Here is a 22,224-nt window from a genome sequence, read left to right as displayed (position 1 = left end):
TCCCTTGGACAAGTAGTTTAAAAAAAAAAATCCACACCCCTGCATAAATAAAGTGCACACATATTAAAGATAGAAAGATAGTCAGTTTTCAAAGGCAAAATAAGACGATTATTCAGATAGTGATATAATGCATATAAGCAGTGAAGAAATATTTCCAATAAACCATTTTACAGCAAAAAATATGTTGTGCTAGTTACGATTAGGTTATCCGAGTAGAAACAGCATCTAATGTGCTTTTTTGTTTTGCTTTTTTATACAGTTACGATTCATTAACTTGCAGAATGGGCTATCAAATAGCTTTATTTCTGAGCTATTCTGGAAAAAACATTTTTCTTACATCATGGTAAAGGAAAAATATAAAGAAAAATGTCAATATGAACAACAGGTTTCATTATAAAACCTTACTCATAAAGAAGAGCACAATCTGAATTCAAAATGGAAGCTTAACATTCAATAAGCAATTGCTATAAATCATATAATATTTACATATTGAATATCATACAGTAAACTATTAATGCAAATATATTAAAAGCCTATACATATTTATACTTACAAGAAATCTGTTTCTTTACTCTCAAAGCAATGCCATATTAAGATTTGGTGGATATATCTTTGACAAATACGCAGAAACCAACAAATGCCTTTATGCACCTCCCTTTTGCCAATATGCACTCCCTGCTGGCTGCTATATGGAGAAACCTTAAATTGTGCTTGCCTGATACAGGCGGGGAGCTTTGGACTCTTTCCATCTGAAGAAAAGAAAATCATCAGGCAAGCATAAATTAAGTTTTTCTTCATAAATGGAAAGAGTCCACAGCTGCATTCATTACTTTTGGGAAAACAATACCCAAGCTATAGAGGAATGCTAAAACACACCCCTTACTAGAGAAAGGGATCAGACTACCGTTATCTCCCACAAAGTGAAGAAACAGATTAACATCCATCAAGGACTCCAGAAAAACCCTAAATAGGGTACAACGAGTCCCAAATAAAAATACAAGGCAAAAACTAGAGAAACCAGGCCAAGCTCACAGAGACCCAATCAGTCTCGAAGAAACAAGGGGAGGCAACACCCAGACCCAAGATTGTACAGAAACCACGGGGTAGGACCAGGAATCTGAAACAGAGAAGAGATCCTCCCTCAAACACAGTGCAGCCGCACCCTAGAAGACAACTGAAGACAAAAGTCCCCAGAGTCACAAAGGTCGCTCAGAATATTTAAATCTTCAGAAACCAAAACCAAGTGCAGCACACATAGGTAAACAACTGAGTTTAAACACTGCACGCTACAGTAATCCAAAGATGACTCTGAAATTGGAAAACTTGCAGGGAAAGGAAAGAGCAGCTGAAGATAGGTTCCAAACCGTCAGACTGCTAAGCATCCACTAAACAGTGGACACGTCACAGGCTAACCAAGAGCCGCCAGTCCTTCCCACAGATCCTGAACATGAAGACACAGAGCCCTCAAGGAGGCTCAAACCGTACCTCGAAGACCCGAGGACGAAGCAGCAGAGCAACAGATCACAGATCCTGCTCCAAACACCAGACCAGCTCAAGCAACAGGCACGTCTGAAAGACAGGGGGAACAGAAAAAAAAAACCCAACCACAAGCCCCCAGAGAATGTAAGAATGGGAGGTGCCAATCCAATCCGCTTTTCCAATATAGGTACTCCCAAGGAGAACCCCCTAGGACCTGAACAGAGAAAAGTGCAGTAGCTCCCTGAGAAGACCTGGCACAACTCTCTATAACAGTCCCGACATAGAGACGACTTCCATAGTTGGAAAAGAACAAGCCCCAGAACAGCAGACCGCTATCCCCTAGCACCTGTTCCAACCTCCTGCACACAGGGCAGGACAACGAACCTCCCAAGAGAGGAAAACTCCACATCTTAAGGAAGACAAACTACCCCCTCAAAAGGGAGAGCACAGATAAAGCACAGCGCACATGCCCACAAAACAAGAAAGTCATAGTCTGATCAAGCCACAGACCGAATGAAACTCATCCAGACACCACTGTTGATCCAACAGAGAAAAAACTCCCTGAACACACTTTGTAAAAGTCCATGTGCAAACTATTGTATCACAGAACCAGCACAAAGTGAAAGGACATGCACTGTGAAGAACATGTAGTAGCTATAGCTGGAATAAAACTCAACTATCAGCTTACAAGTCCACTAAGTCTACAACTAAACCATTGCAGGACACTTTCCAAGGACAAAACAGGCCATAAGGAACATGCCAGCACCCGAAGGTGAAAGCAAATCCTGGCTCAGCTGCTTGCAGGCTCAACAAGCCAGCCATTAAGCCAAAGCCTGTGTTCCCGGGAAAAACTGGGTCGCCCCAAACATTTCACACTTCTTTTTTTTTTAAAATGTATAAAATGCTTCCTAATATTTACTAATAATTTAGCTCCCTATTATGTGCTATCATAATGTGGAGTGTGTATATACTGTGTTAAACGAACAAATAGGGTGTCTGATTTGGCTTGTTATGTCCTGTATGATATCCGTACTTCCCTCTGGTTTATAGATATTATACTAATATGCCCGTGATGGTGTGTGCCCGTCTTAGATATGTATTTACTAACATGCCTGTTTATTTATATCCTAGGTATTGGCTGATGGACTTTCTTGTTACATCCCATAAGAGGAGGTTTCTAACAACGCCCACACACTGATTGGCTATTTTGTCCCATCTTCACGATGACGCTATTAGTAACGCCCATCATACACACGCAATGAATCGTTGGGTAACCTCAGTGATGTAGGTTGTATACTGATGATTTGATTTGTTGGATCAGTGGTGTCGTTTGTTGCTCCTCGGTTGGTCACGCCCACGATTCACACGTGTGGCGTCTTCGGTGTACTGTGGTGTTGTGATGATGTAGCGTGAGTTCATCTTCATTGAATATTTGTTTAGATTGTATTTATATGATGTTCCAAGGGAGTTACAAGTTCTATATGATAATGCCTCCTCCTGTAAAAATGTGAGAGCCCACATGACTTTCTTGGTATTGTAAAAATTTTGCTTGCTTGCACCCTGGTAGCCATCTCTAAAGTGCGAGTATATATATATATATATATATATATATATATATATATATATATATATATATATATATATATATATATATATATATATATATAGATATATATAGATATATATATATATATACATATACACACACCTAAATGAAGTTACTACTGACTTGTTTTGCAAATTATACATAAACAATGCTATCTAATTCCTTTACAATGAGAAAAGCAAACAACTGCACAATATATATGTGTAAATATATGGAGAGGAGAGGAGAGGAGAGGAGAGGAGAGGAGAGAGAGAGAGAGAGAGAGAGAGAGAGAGAGAGAGAGAGAGAGAGAGAGAGAGAGAGAGAAAGAAAGAGAGAGAGAGAGAAAGAGAAAGAGAGAGAGAAAGAGAGAGAGAAAGAAAGAAAGAGAGAGAGAGAGAGAGAGAGAGAGAGAGATAGAGAGAGAGAGAGAGAGATAGAGATAGAGAGAGAGAGAGAGAGAAAGAAAAAGAGAGAGAGAGAGAGAAAGAGAAAGAGAGAGAGAAAGAGAGAGAGAAAGAGAGAGAGAGAGAGAGAGAGAGAGAGAGAGAGAGAGAGAGAGAAAGAGAAAGAGAGAGAGAGAAAGAGAGAGAAAGAGAAAGAGAGAGAAAGAGAAAGAGAGAGAGAGAGAGAAAGAAAGAGAAAGAGAAAGAGAAAAAGAGAAAGAGAAAGAGAAAGAGAAAAAGAGAAAAAGAGAAAGAGAAAGAGAGAGAGAGAGAGAGATACACACACATATATACATTTTCTGTCATACAGGTGGCGAGAGTACACAATCAATTACTCCTGGGAACTAAAATCCAAGTTGTGGAGTCCAGGAGTAATGAGAATTAAGGGTGGCATGTAAAGAAAAACATTTTTTTTCCCACAGTGACACTAAATCCACAACCCAAATAGAACCCGCAGAAAAAAAACAGGGTAATATCTTTTTTTGCAACTAAAAATAACCGACTAGCAAAAACAAATTTAACCTGAGACAAATGCCTAAAGGACTTTCCTACCAAAGGGTGCCTCATAAGAAGCAACATCATCAAATGGTAAGATTTAGTAAAAGTACAGGTGGCCCTCTGTTTATGCCGGTTTAATTTGCGCCGTTTCAGAATAACTATTTTTTTTCAGTCATGTGACTGCTATTGATAAGCATTGAAAAGCAGTGCCCTAATTAAAATAGCCAGTAGGTGGAGCTATCCTCTTGTGTTGCAGCAAAGTTATGCAAGCTTAGCAGACTTAAATTAATCTGTGTACACAGAACAGAACTTGGCTATCGAGCAACAAGATCTAGCAGCCACTTCCCTATTATCTTCCTGCCAAGCTGCTTGAGGTGAGGGTGCCTAACTGCCTATTAATAACTCCAGATTGAAATGCATAGAATAGGTGCAGACCCAATAGCAAAATGTTTTTGCTCATTAAACTTAGTTTGATACAGTCTGTTGTGTGATAATTTAATTAGGTTTATAATGCTGTTTAGCATTTCAAGTCTTCATTTCAAAGCGTTAAAAATAATGTATTAGGTGTTACTTATGTCAATTTTGAGAGGGGCCTGGAACCAAACTCCCTCACTTCCCTTTGACACGTTATAAACTGGGTTATAATGAGGGCTATATATATATATATATGGGGAAAAAAAAAAAGATTTGCATTTGAGCATTGAGAAATTTAGAACCTATAAATATAAATATAGAACTTCTTATGTGTATAGAATCACTTGAAAGAATGTATCTATTTTTTTTCTTAAAGGGACACTGAACCCAAATTTATTCTTTAGTGATTTAGATAGAACATGCAATTTTAAGCAACTTTCTAATTTTCTCCTATTAACAAATTGTCTTCATTCTCTTGGTATCTTTATTTGAAAATCAAGATTGTAAGTTTAGATGCCGGCCCATTTTTGTTGAACAACCTGGGTTGTTCTTGCCGAATGGTGGACAATTGTTGTCCAGTGTCCTGAACCAAAAAATATCTGGCTCCTTAGCTTAGATACCTTCTTTTTCAAATAAAGATAGCAAAAGAAAAAAGAAAAATTGATAATAGGAGTAAATTATAAAGTTGCTTAAAATTGCATGAGTTATCTGAATCACAAAAGAAAAAATTTAGGTTCAGTTACCCTTTAAAAGTGAATTATACAGAATATTTGTAAAAATATTTTTTTAAATATTCCAATATTTTGTGAGATTTTTCAGAGACCAAAGATTATAGGCATGTTTCCTCATACATTTCAAGCCTTTGACTGCATTTGAAATTATATCTGGCATTTTTAGAGTTATTAAAAGCTGACCATCTCTCCTAAAGCCTTTCTAAATCTGAAAATGGAAATATAATCATAGCATTAGAATTAATAGGTTTTATTCACAATATTGTTAAGATAAAAGATTAGCGTGGCTTTACCTGATATTCATTTGGCCAAAATGTGCTAACGGCTAGCTCTGCCCTCAGCCAGTCTTTGCCCGTAGACACAGTAACATTCCAGATGGGATTGGCAAGAGGTCCTTTGTTTACTCGTACAAAAATATTCAGGGTCCCTGGACTATCCCGCTTCGCACTGTACAGCAGATAGCTGAAATCAATGCAATGTGTATCATTTTCCTTCATTGTAGGAAGCTGTAGACGAGCCTTTTCTCCAGGATCATGTTTTGAGGATTCAACCACCATATAAGACCCTGCAACATAAACAAGTTAAATATGTCAAATATAAAGTTACAGATCCTTACTACCACATTGTTCAGTATAATAACTTGCCAAAGAAACCAAGAAACTATGGTACAACTAATATTTTATGCAGACAGGGACAAATAAAAGATACTTGCAATATTCATTATTATAAAAAAGTCTCAACCACTAAAACAGTCTGCCATTAAGATATTACGAAATACAGGACACTTATAAATATAAGTGTCACACATTCAACTGATTGACAAATCCAGTGAGCTAAACGCCTAGATTTTTCTTTTTTATCTGTTTCTCATATTTTAAAGCATTCTTTATATAACTGAAAAGAATATATTGCTCCTCAATGATCTTGTAGGCTCATTTAGCTGGAAATTAGAGGAACCCATGACTCCAGAATATTCTTGCTGCATACCATACTTGAAATGAATCAATCCCTGCTTTAGGTTTTTTGCAATATATAAAAAAAGTAAATTTATGCTTACCTGATAAATTAATTTCTTCTATGATATGACAAGTCCACAGATTCATCCTTTACTTGTGGGATATTATCCTCCTGCTAACAGCAAGTGACAAAGAGCACCACAACAGAGCTGTCTATATAGCTCCTCCCTTGACTCCACCCCCCAGACATTCGACCGAAGGTATAAGAAGAAAAAGGAGAAACTAAAAGGTGCCGAGGTGACTGAAGTTTTAAATAAAAAAATATAATCTGTCTTAAATTGACAGGGCGGGCCGTGGACTCGTCTTATCATAGAAGAAATTAATTTATCAGGTAAGCATAAATTTACTTTTCTTCTATAAGATACGAGTCCACGGATTCATCCTTTACTTGTGGGATACAATACCAAAGCTACCAAATACCAAATACAGGACACGGATGAACGGGAGAGACAAGACAGATACCTAAACAGAAGGCACCACTGCTTGAAGAACTTTTCTCCCAAAAATAGCCTCCGAAGAAGCAAAAGTATCCAATTTGTAAAATTTGGAAAAGGTATGAAGGGAAGACCAAGTCGCAGCATTACAAATCTGTTCAACAGAAGCATCGTTTTTAAAAGCCCATGTGGAAGCCACCGCTCTAGTAGAATGAGCTGTAATCCTTTCAGGAGGCTGCAATCCAGCAGTCTCGTATGCCAAACGGATGATGAATTTCAGCCAGAAAGAAAGAGGTAGCCGTAGCTTTTTGACCTCTACGCTTCCAGAATAGACAACAAACAGAGAAGATGTTTGACGGAAATCCTTGGTCATTTGCAAGTAAAACTTCAAGGCACGAACCACATCCAAATTATGTAACAGATGCTCCTTCTTAGAAGAAGGGTTAGGACACAGAGAAGGAACAACAATTTCCTGATTAATATTCTTATTAGAAACAACCTTAGGAAGGAATCCAGGTTTGGTACGCAAAACCACCTTATCAGAATGGAATATAAGATAAGGCGAGTCGCATTGTAATGCAGATAGCTCAGAAAATCTCTGAGCAGAAGAGATAGCAACCAAAAACAGAACTTTCCAAGATAGAAGTTTAATATCTATGGAATGCATAGGTTCAAACGGAACCTGTTGAACTTTAAGAACTAAATTCAAACTCCATGGCGGAGCAACAGGTTTAAACACAGGCTTAATTCTAACCAAAGGCCTGACAAAACGACTGAACATCTGGGACATCTGCCAGACGCTTGTGCAGTAAAATTGACAAAGCAAAAATCTGTCCCTTTAAGGAACTAGCTGATAACCCCTTCCTCCAATCCTTCTTGGAGAAAGGACAAAATCCTAGGAATCCTGATCTTACTCCATGAGTAGCCTTTGGATTCGCAACAATAAAGATATTTACGCCATATCTTATGATAAATTTTCCTAGTGACAGGCTTTCAAGCCTGAATCAAGGTATCTATGACCGACTCAGAATCCCCGCGTAGATAAAATCAAGCGTTCAATCTCCAGGCAGTCAGCCGCAGAGAAAATAGATTTGGATGTTGGCATGGACCCTGAATAAGAAGGTCCTATCTCAGTGGCAGTTTCCATGGTGGCAGAGATGACATTTCCAGAAGCCCTCTCCTGTATGATTCTGGCAATCAGACGAGGAAAGAGAGGAAAAGGAGGAAACACATAAGACAGGTTAAACGACCACGGTACTGCTAGAGCATCGATCAGTACTGCTTGAGGATCCCTTGATCTGGACCCGTAACAAGGAAGTTTGGCATTCTGACGAGATGCCATCAGATCCAATTCTGGTGTGCCCCATTGATGAATCAATTGTGCAAACACCTCCGGATGGAGCTCCCACTCCCCCGGATGAAAAGTCTGACGACTGAGAAAATTCGCTTCCCAGTTCTCCACTCCTGGGATATAGATTGCCGATAGATGGCAAGAGTGAGTCTCTGCCCATCAAATGATTTTGGAAACCTCTGTCATCGCTAGAGAACTCTTTGTTCCCCCTTGATGATTGATATATGCTACAGTCGTGATATTGTCCGACTGGAATCTTATGAATTTGGCCGAAGCCAGCTGAGGCCACGCCTGAAGCGCGTTGAATATCGCTCTCTGGAAGGAGAGCCTCCTCCTGAGTCCACACACCCTGCGCCTTCAGGGAATTCCAGACTGCACCCCAGCCCAAGAGGCTGGCGTCCGTCGTCACTATGACCCATGCTGGCCTGCGGTAACATTCCCTGGGACAGATGATCCTGTGACAACCACCAAAGAAGAGAGTCTCTGGTCTCTTGATCCAGATTTATCTGAGGAGATAAATTTGGATAATCCCCATTCCACTGTCTGAGCATGCATAGTTGCAGTGGTCTGAGATGCAAGCGAGCAAACGGAACTATGTCCATTGCCATTAGTCCGATTACCTCCATACACTGAGCCACTGACGGCCGAGGAATGGAATGAAGTGCTCGGCAAGTGGTTAAGATCTTTGATTTTCTGACCTCCGTCAGAAAAATTTTCATGTCTACCGAGTCTCAGAGTTCCTAGGAATAAAAAAAATCAGATTAAACCTTCGATTAGGCCCAATACTGTTCTAAAAGGCCCACCGGAGTTGGAGCTTGCTGCTTGTCTGGGAAAAACAACTGCGCAACTGAGGCGTGAAAATAGGCCCCGTCCATCTCACTCCATGTCTCACAGTCAAAAATAACTGCATCAGAGCGGTCTAGAACCTAGCCATGTGGGTTCATATACCCATAAATGAAGCCATGTGTACCCTCTATACTTAATAAAGAAGAAAAAAGTCTATCATAAAAAACGTTATCTGTAACTCCCAGTCATGAAAACGTTTGCCCACAAACATAACATCAGTGTCAACCATTTTTTTTATAGCCCAATATGCAAGTCCAGTAATACCCCTCTGAATACTTTAGGATTACTGCTTACCCTTTCCCTCATGGGGATACTGTCAGCCAATTCTGAAATAACACAGTTTCTCAAGAAAAAAATGACTGAACATACCTCATTAAAAACATTCCTCACACTGAAGTTTCTTAAGTACTCCTCAGCCATTTTGTGGGAACTACTCTGGATCTTAGTAACAACTGCTAAGATCATCAGCCTCAGAAGACAGAAGTCTTCATCCATCTGCTGCCTGGGAGAAAATAGCCGGTACCATTTAAAATAAAAAAAACTCTTGCTTGAAGAAAATACAAACTAACATTTTATCACCTTTTTCACTTTACCCTTCCTATTACTTAGATTAGGCAAAGAGAATGACTGGGGTGGAGTCAAGGGAGGAGCTATATAGAAAGCTCTGCTGTGGTGCTCTTTGCCACTTCCTGTTAGCAGGAAGATAATATCCCACAAGTAAAGGATGAATCCGTGGACTCGTATCTTATAGAAGAAATTAGGTTTTGGCATCAACACATTAAAGTGAAGGTAAAGTTACCCGGCTGTTTATCTATAGCATTCTTTGTCGCAAATTACTTTGAGTTTCATTCATCATTTTTTTCAAATTGTACTGTAAATAAAGTTATTGCCGTAACAAATAAAAATGTATTGTCCGCGAAATTCAACCGTTATATATATATATATATATTTTCTTTCTTAAAGGGACATAATACTCATATGCTAAATCACTTGAAACTGATGCAGTATAACTGTAAAAAGCTGACAGGAAAATATCACCTGAGCATCTCTATGTAAAAAAGGGAGATATTTTACCTCACAATCTCCTCAGCTCAGCAGAGTTAGTTCTGTGTAAAAAGTTATACTCAGCTGCTCCCAGCTGCAGGTAAAAAAATTAAAAAAAATGAAGAAATGAACAGCAGCCAATCAGCATCAGCAGTGCTGAGGTCATGAACTCTTACTGTGATCTCATGAGATTTGACTTAACTCTCATGAGATTTCATAGTAAGCTTCCTTTACCTGATTGGTGAAATAATATGAGAGTTCACGATGCTCATCCCTTCAGTTGTCCCGGGACAGACAGACTAATATGCTGCTTAGAAATCCTTTACAATGGGAGGTGGCTACTGAGAATTTTTTGAGGTAAAATATCTTTCTTTTTTACATAGAGATGTTCAGGTGATATTTTCTAGTCAGCTTTTTACAGCTATGCTGCATCACTTTCAAGTGTTTAAACATTTGGGTATTATGGCCCTTTAATTATGTTTTAGGAAGATCCAATTGAAAATATGGCCGTTAGGCAGCCGTCACCCTACGTCATCTGCCTCCTTGTTGATCTGCGCATGCGCGATTCTTTTTTTACTTCATATCTTCATTCACGCGCGCTCCTGTTTCACGCATGCATATTCGTTTTCTGTTGAAATACCTATAATACGTCACAGATACTGACAAGCGCATCTCTTTACTTTGCGCAGGCGCATTTCAAAGGAGCTTTGTGAACACGCTTTAGAAATAAGTATAGAGCGGGTAGGACCGTTCTATATGTCACAGAACATAAAAGCAAGAAATAGAGGTTGGGAGGAGTTATCATCAAAAAAGTAGGGAAATTATATATACATTATAAAATAAGAAAACGGCATGCACTCATATCTGATGAAGGGGTGACTGATCCCCAAAACGTTACATATTTTTTGATGTGCTAATAAAAGCACTTTTTTCACTTACCCAGTAAGTGCATGCCGTTTTCTTATTTTATAATTATATCTGCCTGCACCCTGGTAGATGTTGCTTGAGTTGGAGTGCGCTCTTTTTTCATATGCATACATATACACACACACACACATATATATACACATATATATATATATATATATATATATACATATATATATATATATATATATATACACACACATATATATATATATATATATATATATATATATATATATATATATATATATATATATATATATATATATATATACACACACATATATATATATATATATATATATATATATATATATATACACACACATATATATATATACATATACACACACATATATATTATATATATATAATATATATATTATATATATATATATATATATACACACACATACACACACACAGTGGATATAAAAAGTCTATACACCCCTGTTAAAATGTCAGGTTTCTGTGATGTAAAAAAAATGAGACAAAGATAAATTATTTCAGAACTTTTTCCACCTTTAATGTGACCTATAAACTGTACAACTCAATTGAAAATCAAACTGAAATCTTTTAGGTAAAGGGAAATAAAAATAAAAAAATAAAATAATATGGTTGCATAAGTGTGAACACCCTTAAACTAATACTTTATTGAAGCACCTTTTGATTTTATTACAGCACTCAGTCTTTTTGGGTATGAGTTTTTCAGGATGGCACATCTTGACTTGGCAAGATTTGCCCACTCTTCTTTGCAAAAACACTCTAAATCTGTCAGAAAGCGAGGGAATCTCCTGTGCACAGCCTTCTTCAGATCACCCCACAGATTTTTTATTTGATTCAGGACTGGGCTCTGACTGGGCCATCCCAAAACTTTAATCTTCTTCTGGTGAAACCATTCCTTTGTTGATTTGGATGTATGTTTTGGGTCGTTGTCATGCTGAAAGATGAAGTTCCTCTTTATGTTCAGCTTTCTAGCAGAAGCCTGAAGATTTTGTGCCAATATTGTCTGGTATTTGGAACTGATGCAAAAAACAGGATGGAGTGAGTGCACCTTAAACGTAAATTAGTTATAATAATGGTAGCTCTAAAAAAAACCTTCAGAGTGATAAAAGTTCCTCCAAACTATTATCGATGTGTAAAATGATTAGGACAGGTGAAGGGGAGCTGATTATATGTTCAAAAGTCCTTTAGGAGATTCTTAAGAATTAGTTAAGAAATAGTGCAAAAATGAGTGTGTGCTTAGTGCAAATTGATATCTAAAATGAACCAATAAATGATTTTAAGAATGCAAAGTTTATGTAAAATTCCTTTTATATAGGTAAACAGATATATCAAAATTTATAACACAGTATAAAAAATCTTATTCAACAAAAGATCTGATACAATATTAATACAATATGAGCTCATATAGTTAAAAAATTGTTATTTAAATGTTTGTCTTCCAAACTGATATCTGTGCTGTTAGCAAAATAAATAAATCACACTGCAGTGGATAATGTAAAACAAAGAGATTTTTGGACAATAGATAAAACACTTTTTTAAGAAAGCCTTTGAATGGAACAAGATATAATGTACCTTTGAAAAAACAGAATTTATGTTTACCTGATAAATTTCTTTCTCCAACGGTGTGTCCGGTCCACGGCGTCATCCTTACTTGTGGGATATTCTCTTCCCCAACAGGAAATGGCAAAGAGCCCAGCAAAGCTGGTCACATGATCCCTCCTAGGCTCCGCCTACCCCAGTCATTCGACCGACGTTAAGGAGGAATATTAGCATAGGAGAAACCATATGGTACCGTGGTGACTGTAGTAAAAGAAAATAAATTATCAGACCTGATTAAAAAAAAACCAGGGCGGGCCGTGGACCGGACACACCGTTGGAGAAAGAAATTTATCAGGTAAACATAAATTCTGTTTTCTCCAACATAGGTGTGTCCGGTCCACGGCGTCATCCTTACTTGTGGGAACCAATACCAAAGCTTTAGGACACGGATGAAGGGAGGGAGCAAATCAGGTCACCTAAATGGAAGGCACCACGGCTTGCAAAACCTTTCTCCCAAAAATAGCCTCAGAAGAAGCAAAAGTATCAAACTTGTAAAATTTGGTAAAAGTGTGCAGTGAAGACCAAGTCGCTGCCCTACATATCTGATCAACAGAAGCCTCGTTCTTGAAGGCCCATGTGGAAGCCACAGCCCTAGTGGAATGAGCTGTGATTCTTTCGGGAGGCTGCCGTCCGGCAGTCTCGTAAGCCAATCTGATGATGCTTTTAATCCAAAAAGAGAGAGAGGTAGAAGTTGCTTTTTGACCTCTCCTTTTACCTGAATAAACAACAAACAAGGAAGATGTTTGTCTAAAATCCTTTGTAGCATCTAAATAGAATTTTAGAGCGCGAACAACATCCAAATTGTGCAACAAACGTTCCTTCTTTGAAACTGGTTTCGGACACAGAGAAGGCACGATAATCTCCTGGTTAATGTTTTTGTTAGAAACAACTTTCGGAAAAAAACCAGGTTTAGTACGTAAAACCACCTTATCTGCATGGAACACCAGATAAGGAGGGGAACACTGCAGAGCAGATAATTCTGAAACTCTTCTAGCAGAAGAAATTGCAACTAAAAACAAAACTTTCCAAGATAATAACTTAATATCAACGGAATGTAAGGGTTCAAACGGAACCCCCTGAAGAACTGAAAGAACTAAATTGAGACTCCAAGGGGGAGTCAAAGGTTTGTAAACAGGCTTAATTCTAACCAAAGCCTGAACAAAGGCTTGAACATCTGGCACAGCTGCCAGCTTTTTGTGAAGTAACACCGACAAGGCAGAAATCTGTCCCTTCAGGGAACTTGCCGATAATCCTTTTTCCAATCCTTCTTGAAGGAAGGATAGAATCCTAGGAATCCTAACCTTGTCCCAAGGGAATCCTTTAGATTCACACCAACAGATATATTTTTTCCAAATTTTGTGGTAAATCTTTCTAGTTACAGGCTTTCTGGCCTGAACAAGAGTATCGATAACAGAATCTGAGAAACCTCGCTTCGATAAAATCAAGCGTTCAATCTCCAGGCAGTCAGCTGGAGTGAAACCAGATTCGGATGTTCGAACGGACCCTGAACAAGAAGGTCTCGTCTCAAAGGTAGCTTCCAAGGCGGAGCCGATGACAGATTCACCAGATCTGCATACCAAGTCCTGCGTGGCCACGCAGGAACTATCAAGATCACCGACGCCCTCTCCTGATTGATCCTGGCTACCAGCCTGGGAATGAGAGGAAACGGCGGAAACACATAAGCTAGTTTGAAGGTCCAAGGTGCTACTAGTGCATCCACTAGAGCCGCCTTGGGATCCCTGGATCTGGACCCGTAACAGGGAACTTTGAAGTTCTGACGAGAGGCCATTAGATCCATGTCTGGAATGCCCCACAGCTGAGTGACTAGGGCAAAGATTTCCGGATGGAGTTCCCACTCCCCCGGATGCAATGTCTGACGACTCAGAAAATCCGCTTCCCAATTTTCCACTCCCGGGATGTGGATAGCAGACAGGTGGCAGGAGTGAGACTCCGCCCATAGAACAATCTTGGTCACTTCCTCCATCGCTAGGGAACTCCTTGTTCCCCCCTGATGGTTGATGTACGCAACAGTCGTCATGTTGTCTGATTGAAACCGTATGAACTTGGTCCTCGCTAGCTGAGGCCAAGCCTTGAGAGCATTGAATATCGCTCTCAGTTCCAGAATATTTATCGGTAGAAGAGATTCTTCCCGAGACCAAAGACCCTGAGCTTTCAGGGATCCCCAGACCGCGCCCCAGCCCGTCAGACTGGCGTCGGTCGTGACAATGACCCACTCTGGTCTGCGGAATGTCATCCCTTGTGACAGGTTGTCCAGGGACAGCCACCAACGGAGTGAGTCTCTGGTCCTCTGATTTACTTGTATCTTTGGAGACAAGTCTGTATAGTCCCCATTCCACTGACTGAGCATGCACAGTTGTAATGGTCTTAGATGAATGCGCGCAAAAGGAACTATGTCCATTGCCGCTACCATCAATCCGATCACTTCCATGCACTGAGCTACGGAAGGAAGAGGAACGGAATGAAGTATCCGACAAGAGTCCAGAAGCTTTGTTATTCTGGCCTCTGTTAGAAAAATCCTCATTTCTGAGGAATCTATAATTGTTCCCAAGAAGGGAACCCTTGTTGACGGGGATAGAGAACTCTTTTCCACGTTCACTTTCCAGCCGTGAGATCTGAGAAAGGCCAGGACGATGTCCGTGTGAGCCTTTGCTCGAGGGAGGGACGACGCTTGAATCAGAATGTCGTCCAGGTAGGGTACTACTGCAATGCCCCTTGGTCTTAGCACCGCTAGAAGGGACCCTAGTACCTTTGTGAAAATCCTTGGAGCAGTGGCTAATCCGAAAGGAAGCGCCACGAACTGGTAATGTTTGTCCAGGAATGCAAACCTTAGGAACCGATGATGTTCCTTGTGGATAGGAATATGTAGATACGCATCCTTTAAATCCACCGTGGTCATGAATTGACCTTCCTGGATGGAAGGAAGGATAGTTCGAATGGTTTCCATCTTGAACGATGGGACCTTGAGAAATTTGTTTAAGATCTTGAGATCTAGGATTGGTCTGAACGTTCCCTCTTTTTTGGGAACTATGAACAGATTGGAGTAGAACCCCATCCCTTGTTCTCTTAATGGAACAGGATGAATCACTCCCATTTTTAACAGGTCTTCTACACAATGTAAGAACGCCTGTCTTTTTATGTGGTCTGAAGACAACTGAGACCTGTGTAACCTCCCCCTTGGGGGAAGTCCTTTGAATTCCAGAAGATAACCCTGGGAGACTATTTCTAGCGCCCAAGGATCCAGAACATCTCTTGCCCAAGCCTGAGCGAAGAGAGAGAGTCTGCCCCCCACCAGATCCGGTCCCGGATCGGGGGCCAATATTTCATGCTGTCTTGGTAGCAGTGGCAGGTTTCTTGGCCTGCTTTCCCTTGTTCCAGCCTTGCATTGGTCTCCAAGCTGGCTTGGCCTGAGAAGTATTACCCTCTTGCTTAGAGGACGTAGCACCTTGGGCTGGTCCGTTTTTACGAAAGGGACGAAAATTAGGTCTATTTTTTGCCTTGAAAGGCCGATCCTGAGGAAGGGCGTGGCCCTTACCCCCAGTGATATCAGAGATAATCTCTTTCAAGTCAGGACCAAACAGCGTTTTCCCCTTGAAAGGAATGTTTAGTAGCTTGTTCTTGGAAGACGCATCAGCCGACCAAGATTTCAACCAAAGCGCTCTGCGCGCCACAATAGCAAACCCAGAATTCTTAGCCGCTAACTTAGCCAATTGCAAAGAGGCGTCTAGAGTGAAAGAATTAGCCAATTTGAGAGCATTGATTCTGTCCATAATCTCCTCATAAGGAGGAGAGTCACTATCGAGCACCTTAATCAGTTCATCAAACCAGAAATATGCGGCTGTAGTGACAGGGACAATGCATGAAATGGGTTGTAGAAGGTAACCCTGCTGAACAAACATCTTTTTAAGCAAACCTTCTAATTTTTTATCCATAGGATCTTTGAAAGCACAACTATCCTCTATGGGAATAGTGGTGCGTTTGTTTAAAGTAGAAACCGCTCCCTCGACCTTGGGGACTGACTGCCATAAGTCCTTTCTGGGGTCGACCATAGGAAACAATTTTTTAAATATGGGGGGAGGGACGAAAGGAATACCGGGCCTTTCCCATTCTTTATTAACAATGTCCGCCACCCGCTTGGGTATAGGAAAAGCTTCTGGGAGCCCCGGCACCTCTAGGAACTTGTCCATTTTACATAGTTTCTCTGGGATGACCAAATTTTCACAATCATCCAGAGTGGATAATACCTCCTTAAGCAAAATGCGGAGATGTTCCAATTTAAATTTAAATGTAATCACATCAGATTCAGCCTGCTGAGAAATGTTCCCTAAATCAGTAATTTCTCCCTCAGACAAAACCTCCCTGGCCCCCTCAGATTGGGTTAGGGGCCCTTCAGAGATATTAATATCAGCGTCGTCATGCTCTTCAGTAACTAAAACAGAGCATCCACGCTTACGCTGACAAGGGTTCATTTTGGCTAAAATGTTTTTGACAGAATTATCCATTACAGCCGTTAATTGTTGCATAGTAAGGAGTATTGGCGCGCTAGATGTACTAGGGGCCTCCTGAGTGGGCAAGACTCGTGTAGACGAAGGAGGGAATGATGCAGTACCATGCTTACTCCCCTCACTTGAGGAATCATCTTGGGCATCATTGTCATTATCACATAAATCACATTTATTTAAATGAATAGGAATTCTGGCTTCCCCACATTCAGAACACAGTCTATCTGGTAGTTCAGACATGTTAAACAGGCATAAACTTGATAAGAAAGTACAAAAAACGTTTTAAAATAAAACCGTTACTGTCACTTTAAATTTTAAACTGAACACACTTTATTACTGCAATTGCGAAAAAACATGAAGGAATTGTTCAAAATTCACCAAACTTTCACCACAGTGTCTTAAAGCCTTGAAAATATTGCACACCAATTTTGGAAGCTTTAACCCTTAAAATAACGGAACCGGAGCCGTTTTAAGCTTTAACCCCTTTACAGTCCCTGGTATCTGCTTTGCTGAGACCCAACCAAACCCAAAGGGGAATACGATACCAAATGACGCCTTCAGAAGTCTTTTATAAGTATCAGAGCTCCTCTCACATGCGACTGCATGCCATGCCTCTCAAAAACAAGTGCGCAACACCGGCGCGAAAATGAGACTCTGCCTATGCTTTGGGAAAGCCCCTAAAGAATAAGGTGTCTAAAACAGTGCCTGCCGATATTATTATATCAAAATACCCAGAATAAATGATTCCTCAAGGCTAAATAAGTGTTAATATCAATCGATTTAGCCCAAAAAAAGTCTACAGTCTAAATAAGCCCTTGTGAAGCCCTTATTTACAATCGTAATAAACATGGCTTACCGGATCCCATAGGGAAAATGACAGCTTCCAGCATTACATCGTCTTGTTAGAATGTGTCATACCTCAAGCAGTAAGAGACTGCACACTGTTCCCCCAACTGAAGTTAATTGCTCTCAACAGTCCTGTGTGGAACAGCCATGGATTTTAGTTACGGTTGCTAAAATCATTTTCCTCATACAAACAGAATTCTTCATCTCTTTTCTGTTTCTGAGTAAATAGTACGTACCAGCACTATTTGAAAATAACAAACTCTTGATTGAATAATGAAAAACTACAGTTAAACACTAAAAAACTCTAAGCCATCTCCGTGGAGATGTTGCCTGTACAACGGCAAAGAGAATGACTGGGGTAGGCGGAGCCTAGGAGGGATCATGTGACCAGCTTTGCTGGGCTCTTTGCCATTTCCTGTTGGGGAAGAGAATATCCCACAAGTAAGGATGACGCCGTGGACCGGACACACCTATGTTGGAGAAACGTATATTTCGATACTATTTGTAACAGGTGGCAGACTCTGTTGAAGAAAAATGCTGTATAATCGAGTATGCCTTAAGATTGGTTTTGTAGAATATTTCAAGGAGGTCTACAGAATACCAACAAGTGATAATAAATGGTCTGCTATTAGTAATAGCTTTAATTCTGTAGTGTACAGCGTTTTCAAATATTCTTAGGTAAGATAAAAGGTGAAATAGTACCTGTTGTCAGAGGACTGCAATTAGTAATAGCTATGGATCTTGAGGTTTTTCATGTACCTTTGTGGGTTACGGTGTCCCAATACTCTCAATCAGTATGGACTAGGATCCTTTTTCAGGTGCTGAGGTTTTTCATGTACCTTTGTGGGTTATGGTGTCCCATATACTCTCAATCAGTATGGACTAGGATCCTTTTTCAGGTCTCCGTTGCTTTATGCTTCTCAGGCAGGTGCGAGATTTTGTAAGCTCTGAAGACCGCTGACCTCCGTTACAGGATATCAAATTTGTATTGTAATCCAAAGTAGCAAGTAGTAGCAGATTTGTTGCAATCCAAAAATAGTAGCAGTAGCAATAGCAGTATTGGAAGTAGTTTCAGTATTGAGACCTCAATCTGACCGTGTCAGATGCTCAGTTTGGCGGCAAAAGAATTCAAAATTACCGGCTTCCTAATTGAAAGTTTATGTCGGTTTTTTGTTGTGGACTGTGTGAACCTGCACACAGTGTAATACAAAGATAGAGTGTGGGCAGCTCTACGCGTTTCGGCCGTAGCCTTTATCAAGATCCCCTTCAAGATCCCCTTCACCCCTTCACCTGTCCTAATCATGGTATTTGGAACTGTTCATTATTCCCTCTACCTTGACTAAGGCCCCAGTTCCAGCTGAAGAAAAACAGCCCCAAAGCATGATGCTGACACCACCATGCTTCACTGTGGGTATGGTGTTCTTTTGGTGATATGCAGTGTTGTTTTTGCAACAAACATATCTTTTGGAATTATGGCCACAAAGTTAAACTTTGGTTTCAACAGACCAGAACACCTTTTGCAACATGCTTTTGGGAAACTTCAGATGTGTTTTTGCAAAATTTAGCCGGGCTTGGATGTTTTTTTGTAAGAAAAGGCTTCCGTCTTGCCCCTCTACCCCATAGCCCAGACATATGAAGAATACGGGCAATTGTTGTCACATGTACCACACAGCCAGTACTTGCTACATATTCCTGCAGCTCCTTTAATGTTGCTGTAGGCCTCTTGGTAGCCTCCCAGACCAGTTTTCTTCTCGTCTTTTCATCAATTTTGGAGGGACATCCAGTTCTTGGTAATGTCACTGTTGCACCATATTTTCTTCACTTGATGATGACTGTCTTCACTGTGTTCCATGGTATATCTAATGCCTTAGAAATTCTTTTGTACCCTTCTCCTGACTGATACCTTTTAACAATGAGATCCCTCTGATGCTTTAGAAGCTCTCTGCGGACCATGGCTTTGCTGTAGGATGCAACTAACAAAATGTCAGGAAAGACCTACTAGAACAGCTGAACTTTATTTGGGGTTATTCAGAGGTATTTTAAAATGATGACAGGTGTGTATTGACTGCTATTTAACATGATTTTGAATGTGATTGCTTAATTCTGAACACAGCTACATCCCCAGTTATAAAAAGGAAAATTTATCAGGTAAGCATAAATTATTTCTTTTACGATATGAAGAGTCCACGGATTTCATCCTTACTTGTGGGATTTAACCTCCTGCAAGCAGGAAGTGGCAAAGAGCACCACAGCATAGCTGTATATATATAGCTCCTCCCTTCCCTCCACCTCCAGTCATTCGACCGAAGTTAGGAAGAGAAAGGAAAAGCCAAAGGTGCAGAGGTGACTGAAGTTTAATAAAAATAAGTACATACCTGTCTTAGAAATGACAGGGTGGGCCGTGGACTCGTCATATCGTAAAATAAATAAATGTATCAGGTAAGCATAAATTTTCTTTTCTTTTACAAGACATGACAAGTCCATGGATTCATCCTTACTTGTGGGATACAATACCAAAGCTACAGGACACGGATGAAAGGGAGGGACAAGACAGGAACCTAAACGGAAGGCACCACTGCTTGAAGAACCTTTCTCCCAAAAACAGCTTCAGAAGAAGCAAAAGTATCAAAATTGTAAAATTTGGAAAAAGTGTGAAGAGACATCCAAGCATTGTTTTAAATGCCTATGAGGAAGCCACAGCCCTAGTAGAATGAGCCGTAATTCGTTCAGGAGGCTGCTGTCCAGCAGTCTCATATGCCAGACAGATGATACTCTTCAGCCAAAAAGAAAGAGGTAGCCGTAGCCTTCTGACCCCTACGAATAATGAAGATGATTGACGGAAATCCTTAGTCGCCTGCAAGTAAAACTTCAGGGCACGGACCATGTCCAAGTTATGCAAAAGACGCTCCTTCTTAGAAGAAGGATTAGAACATAATGAAGGAACAACAATTTCCTGATTAATATTTTTATTTGAAACAACCTTAGGAAGGAACCCAGGTTTGGTACGTAAAACCACCTAATCAGAATGAAAAACAAGATAAGGTGAGTCACATTGTAACGCTGAAAGCTCAGAAACTCTACGAGCAGAAGAAATAGCAACCAAAAATAAAACTTTCCAAGATAGCAACTTAATATCTATGGAATGCATGGGTTCAAACGGAACCCCTTGAAGAACATTAAGAACTAAATTCAAACTCCAGGGTGGAGCAATTGGTCTAAACACAGGCTTGATTCTGGTCAGAGCCTGACAAAAAGACTGAACATCTGGAACATCTGCCAAACGTTTGTGTAGTAAAATTGACAAAGCAGAGATTTGTCCCTTTAAGGAACTTGCTGATAACCCTTTCTCCAATCCTTCTTGGAGAAAAGCCAGAATCCAGGGAATCCTAACTCTACTCCATGAGTAGCCCTTGGATTCGCACCAATAAATATATTTACGCCATATCTTATGGTAGATCTTTCTAGTGACAGGCTTACGTGCCTGAATCAAAGTATCAATGACCGAATCAGAGAACCCCCGCTTAGATAAAATCAAGCGTTCAATCTCCAAGCAGTCAGTTGCAGAGAAACTAGATTTGGGTGTTGAAGGGTACCTGAGTGAGAAGGTCCTGCCTCAATGGAAGCTTCCACGGCGGCAGAGAGGACATGTCCACTAGGATCAGCATACCAAGCCCTGCGAGGCCACGCAGGCGCAATTAGAATTACTGACGCCGAGAGCCTGTTTGATCCGAGCAATCACCCGGGGAAGGAGAGCAAACGGTGGAAACAGATAAGCTAGGTTGAACGACAAAGGCACTGCCAAGGCATCTATCAGTTCGGCCTGAGGATCCCTTGACCTGGATCCATATCTCGGGAGCTTGGCATTCTGACGAGACGCCATCAGATCCAATTCCGGTCTGCCCCATCTGAGGATCAGAGTGGCAAAGACCTCCAGATGAAGTTCCCACTCCCCCGGATGAAACGTCTGTCTGCTTAAAAAGTCCGCTTCCCAGTTGTCCATTCCTGGGATGTAGATTGCTGACAAATAACAAGAGTGAGTTTCCGCCCACCGAATTATCTTGGACACTTCTGTCATCGCTAAGGAACTCCTTGTCCGACGCCAACGGAGGCCATGCCTGAAGCGCATTGAATATTGCTCTCAATTCCAGAATATTGATTGGAAGAAGAGACTTCGGCTGAGTCCACACACCCTGAGCCTTCAGGGAATCCCAGACTGTACCCGAGCCTAGTAGACTGGCGTCTGTTGTCACTATCACCCATGAAGGTCTGCGGAAGCACGTCCCTTGGGACAGATGATCTGGCGACAACCACCAAAGAAGAGAGTCTCATGTCTCCTGATCCAGATCGTTTGAGGAGACAAATTTGTATAATCTCCATTCCACTGCCTGAGCATGCTCAGTTGTAGAGGACTGAGATGAAAACAAGCAAACGGAATGATGTCCATTGCTGCCACCATCAATCCAATTACTTCCATGCACTGGG

General features: G+C 40.5%; 1 protein-coding gene across 6 annotated transcripts in view; it reads right to left on the bottom strand.

Annotated features, from left to right (window-relative positions):
* The window catches only part of PTPRK (protein tyrosine phosphatase receptor type K), an 865,926-nt gene that overhangs the window by 609,129 nt on the left and 234,573 nt on the right, over positions 1 to 22,224 (bottom strand). For 3 of the 6 annotated variants that reach the window (XM_053710702.1, XM_053710705.1, XM_053710706.1), the window contains exon 3: positions 5,447 to 5,718. The exons of the other annotated variants lie outside the window; for them this stretch is intronic. In XM_053710702.1, the coding sequence (XP_053566677.1) occupies positions 5,447 to 5,718 (272 nt within the window). The remainder of the gene's footprint in view (positions 1 to 5,446; positions 5,719 to 22,224) is intronic. 6 annotated transcript variants of the gene reach the window in all.

The sequence above is a fragment of the Bombina bombina genome, chromosome 4, assembly GCF_027579735.1.
Source record: "Bombina bombina isolate aBomBom1 chromosome 4, aBomBom1.pri, whole genome shotgun sequence".
Taxonomy (NCBI): Eukaryota; Metazoa; Chordata; class Amphibia; order Anura; family Bombinatoridae; genus Bombina; species Bombina bombina.
The sequence above is the reverse complement of the archived record's forward strand: the minus strand, read 5'-3'. Positions and strand labels throughout refer to the sequence as shown.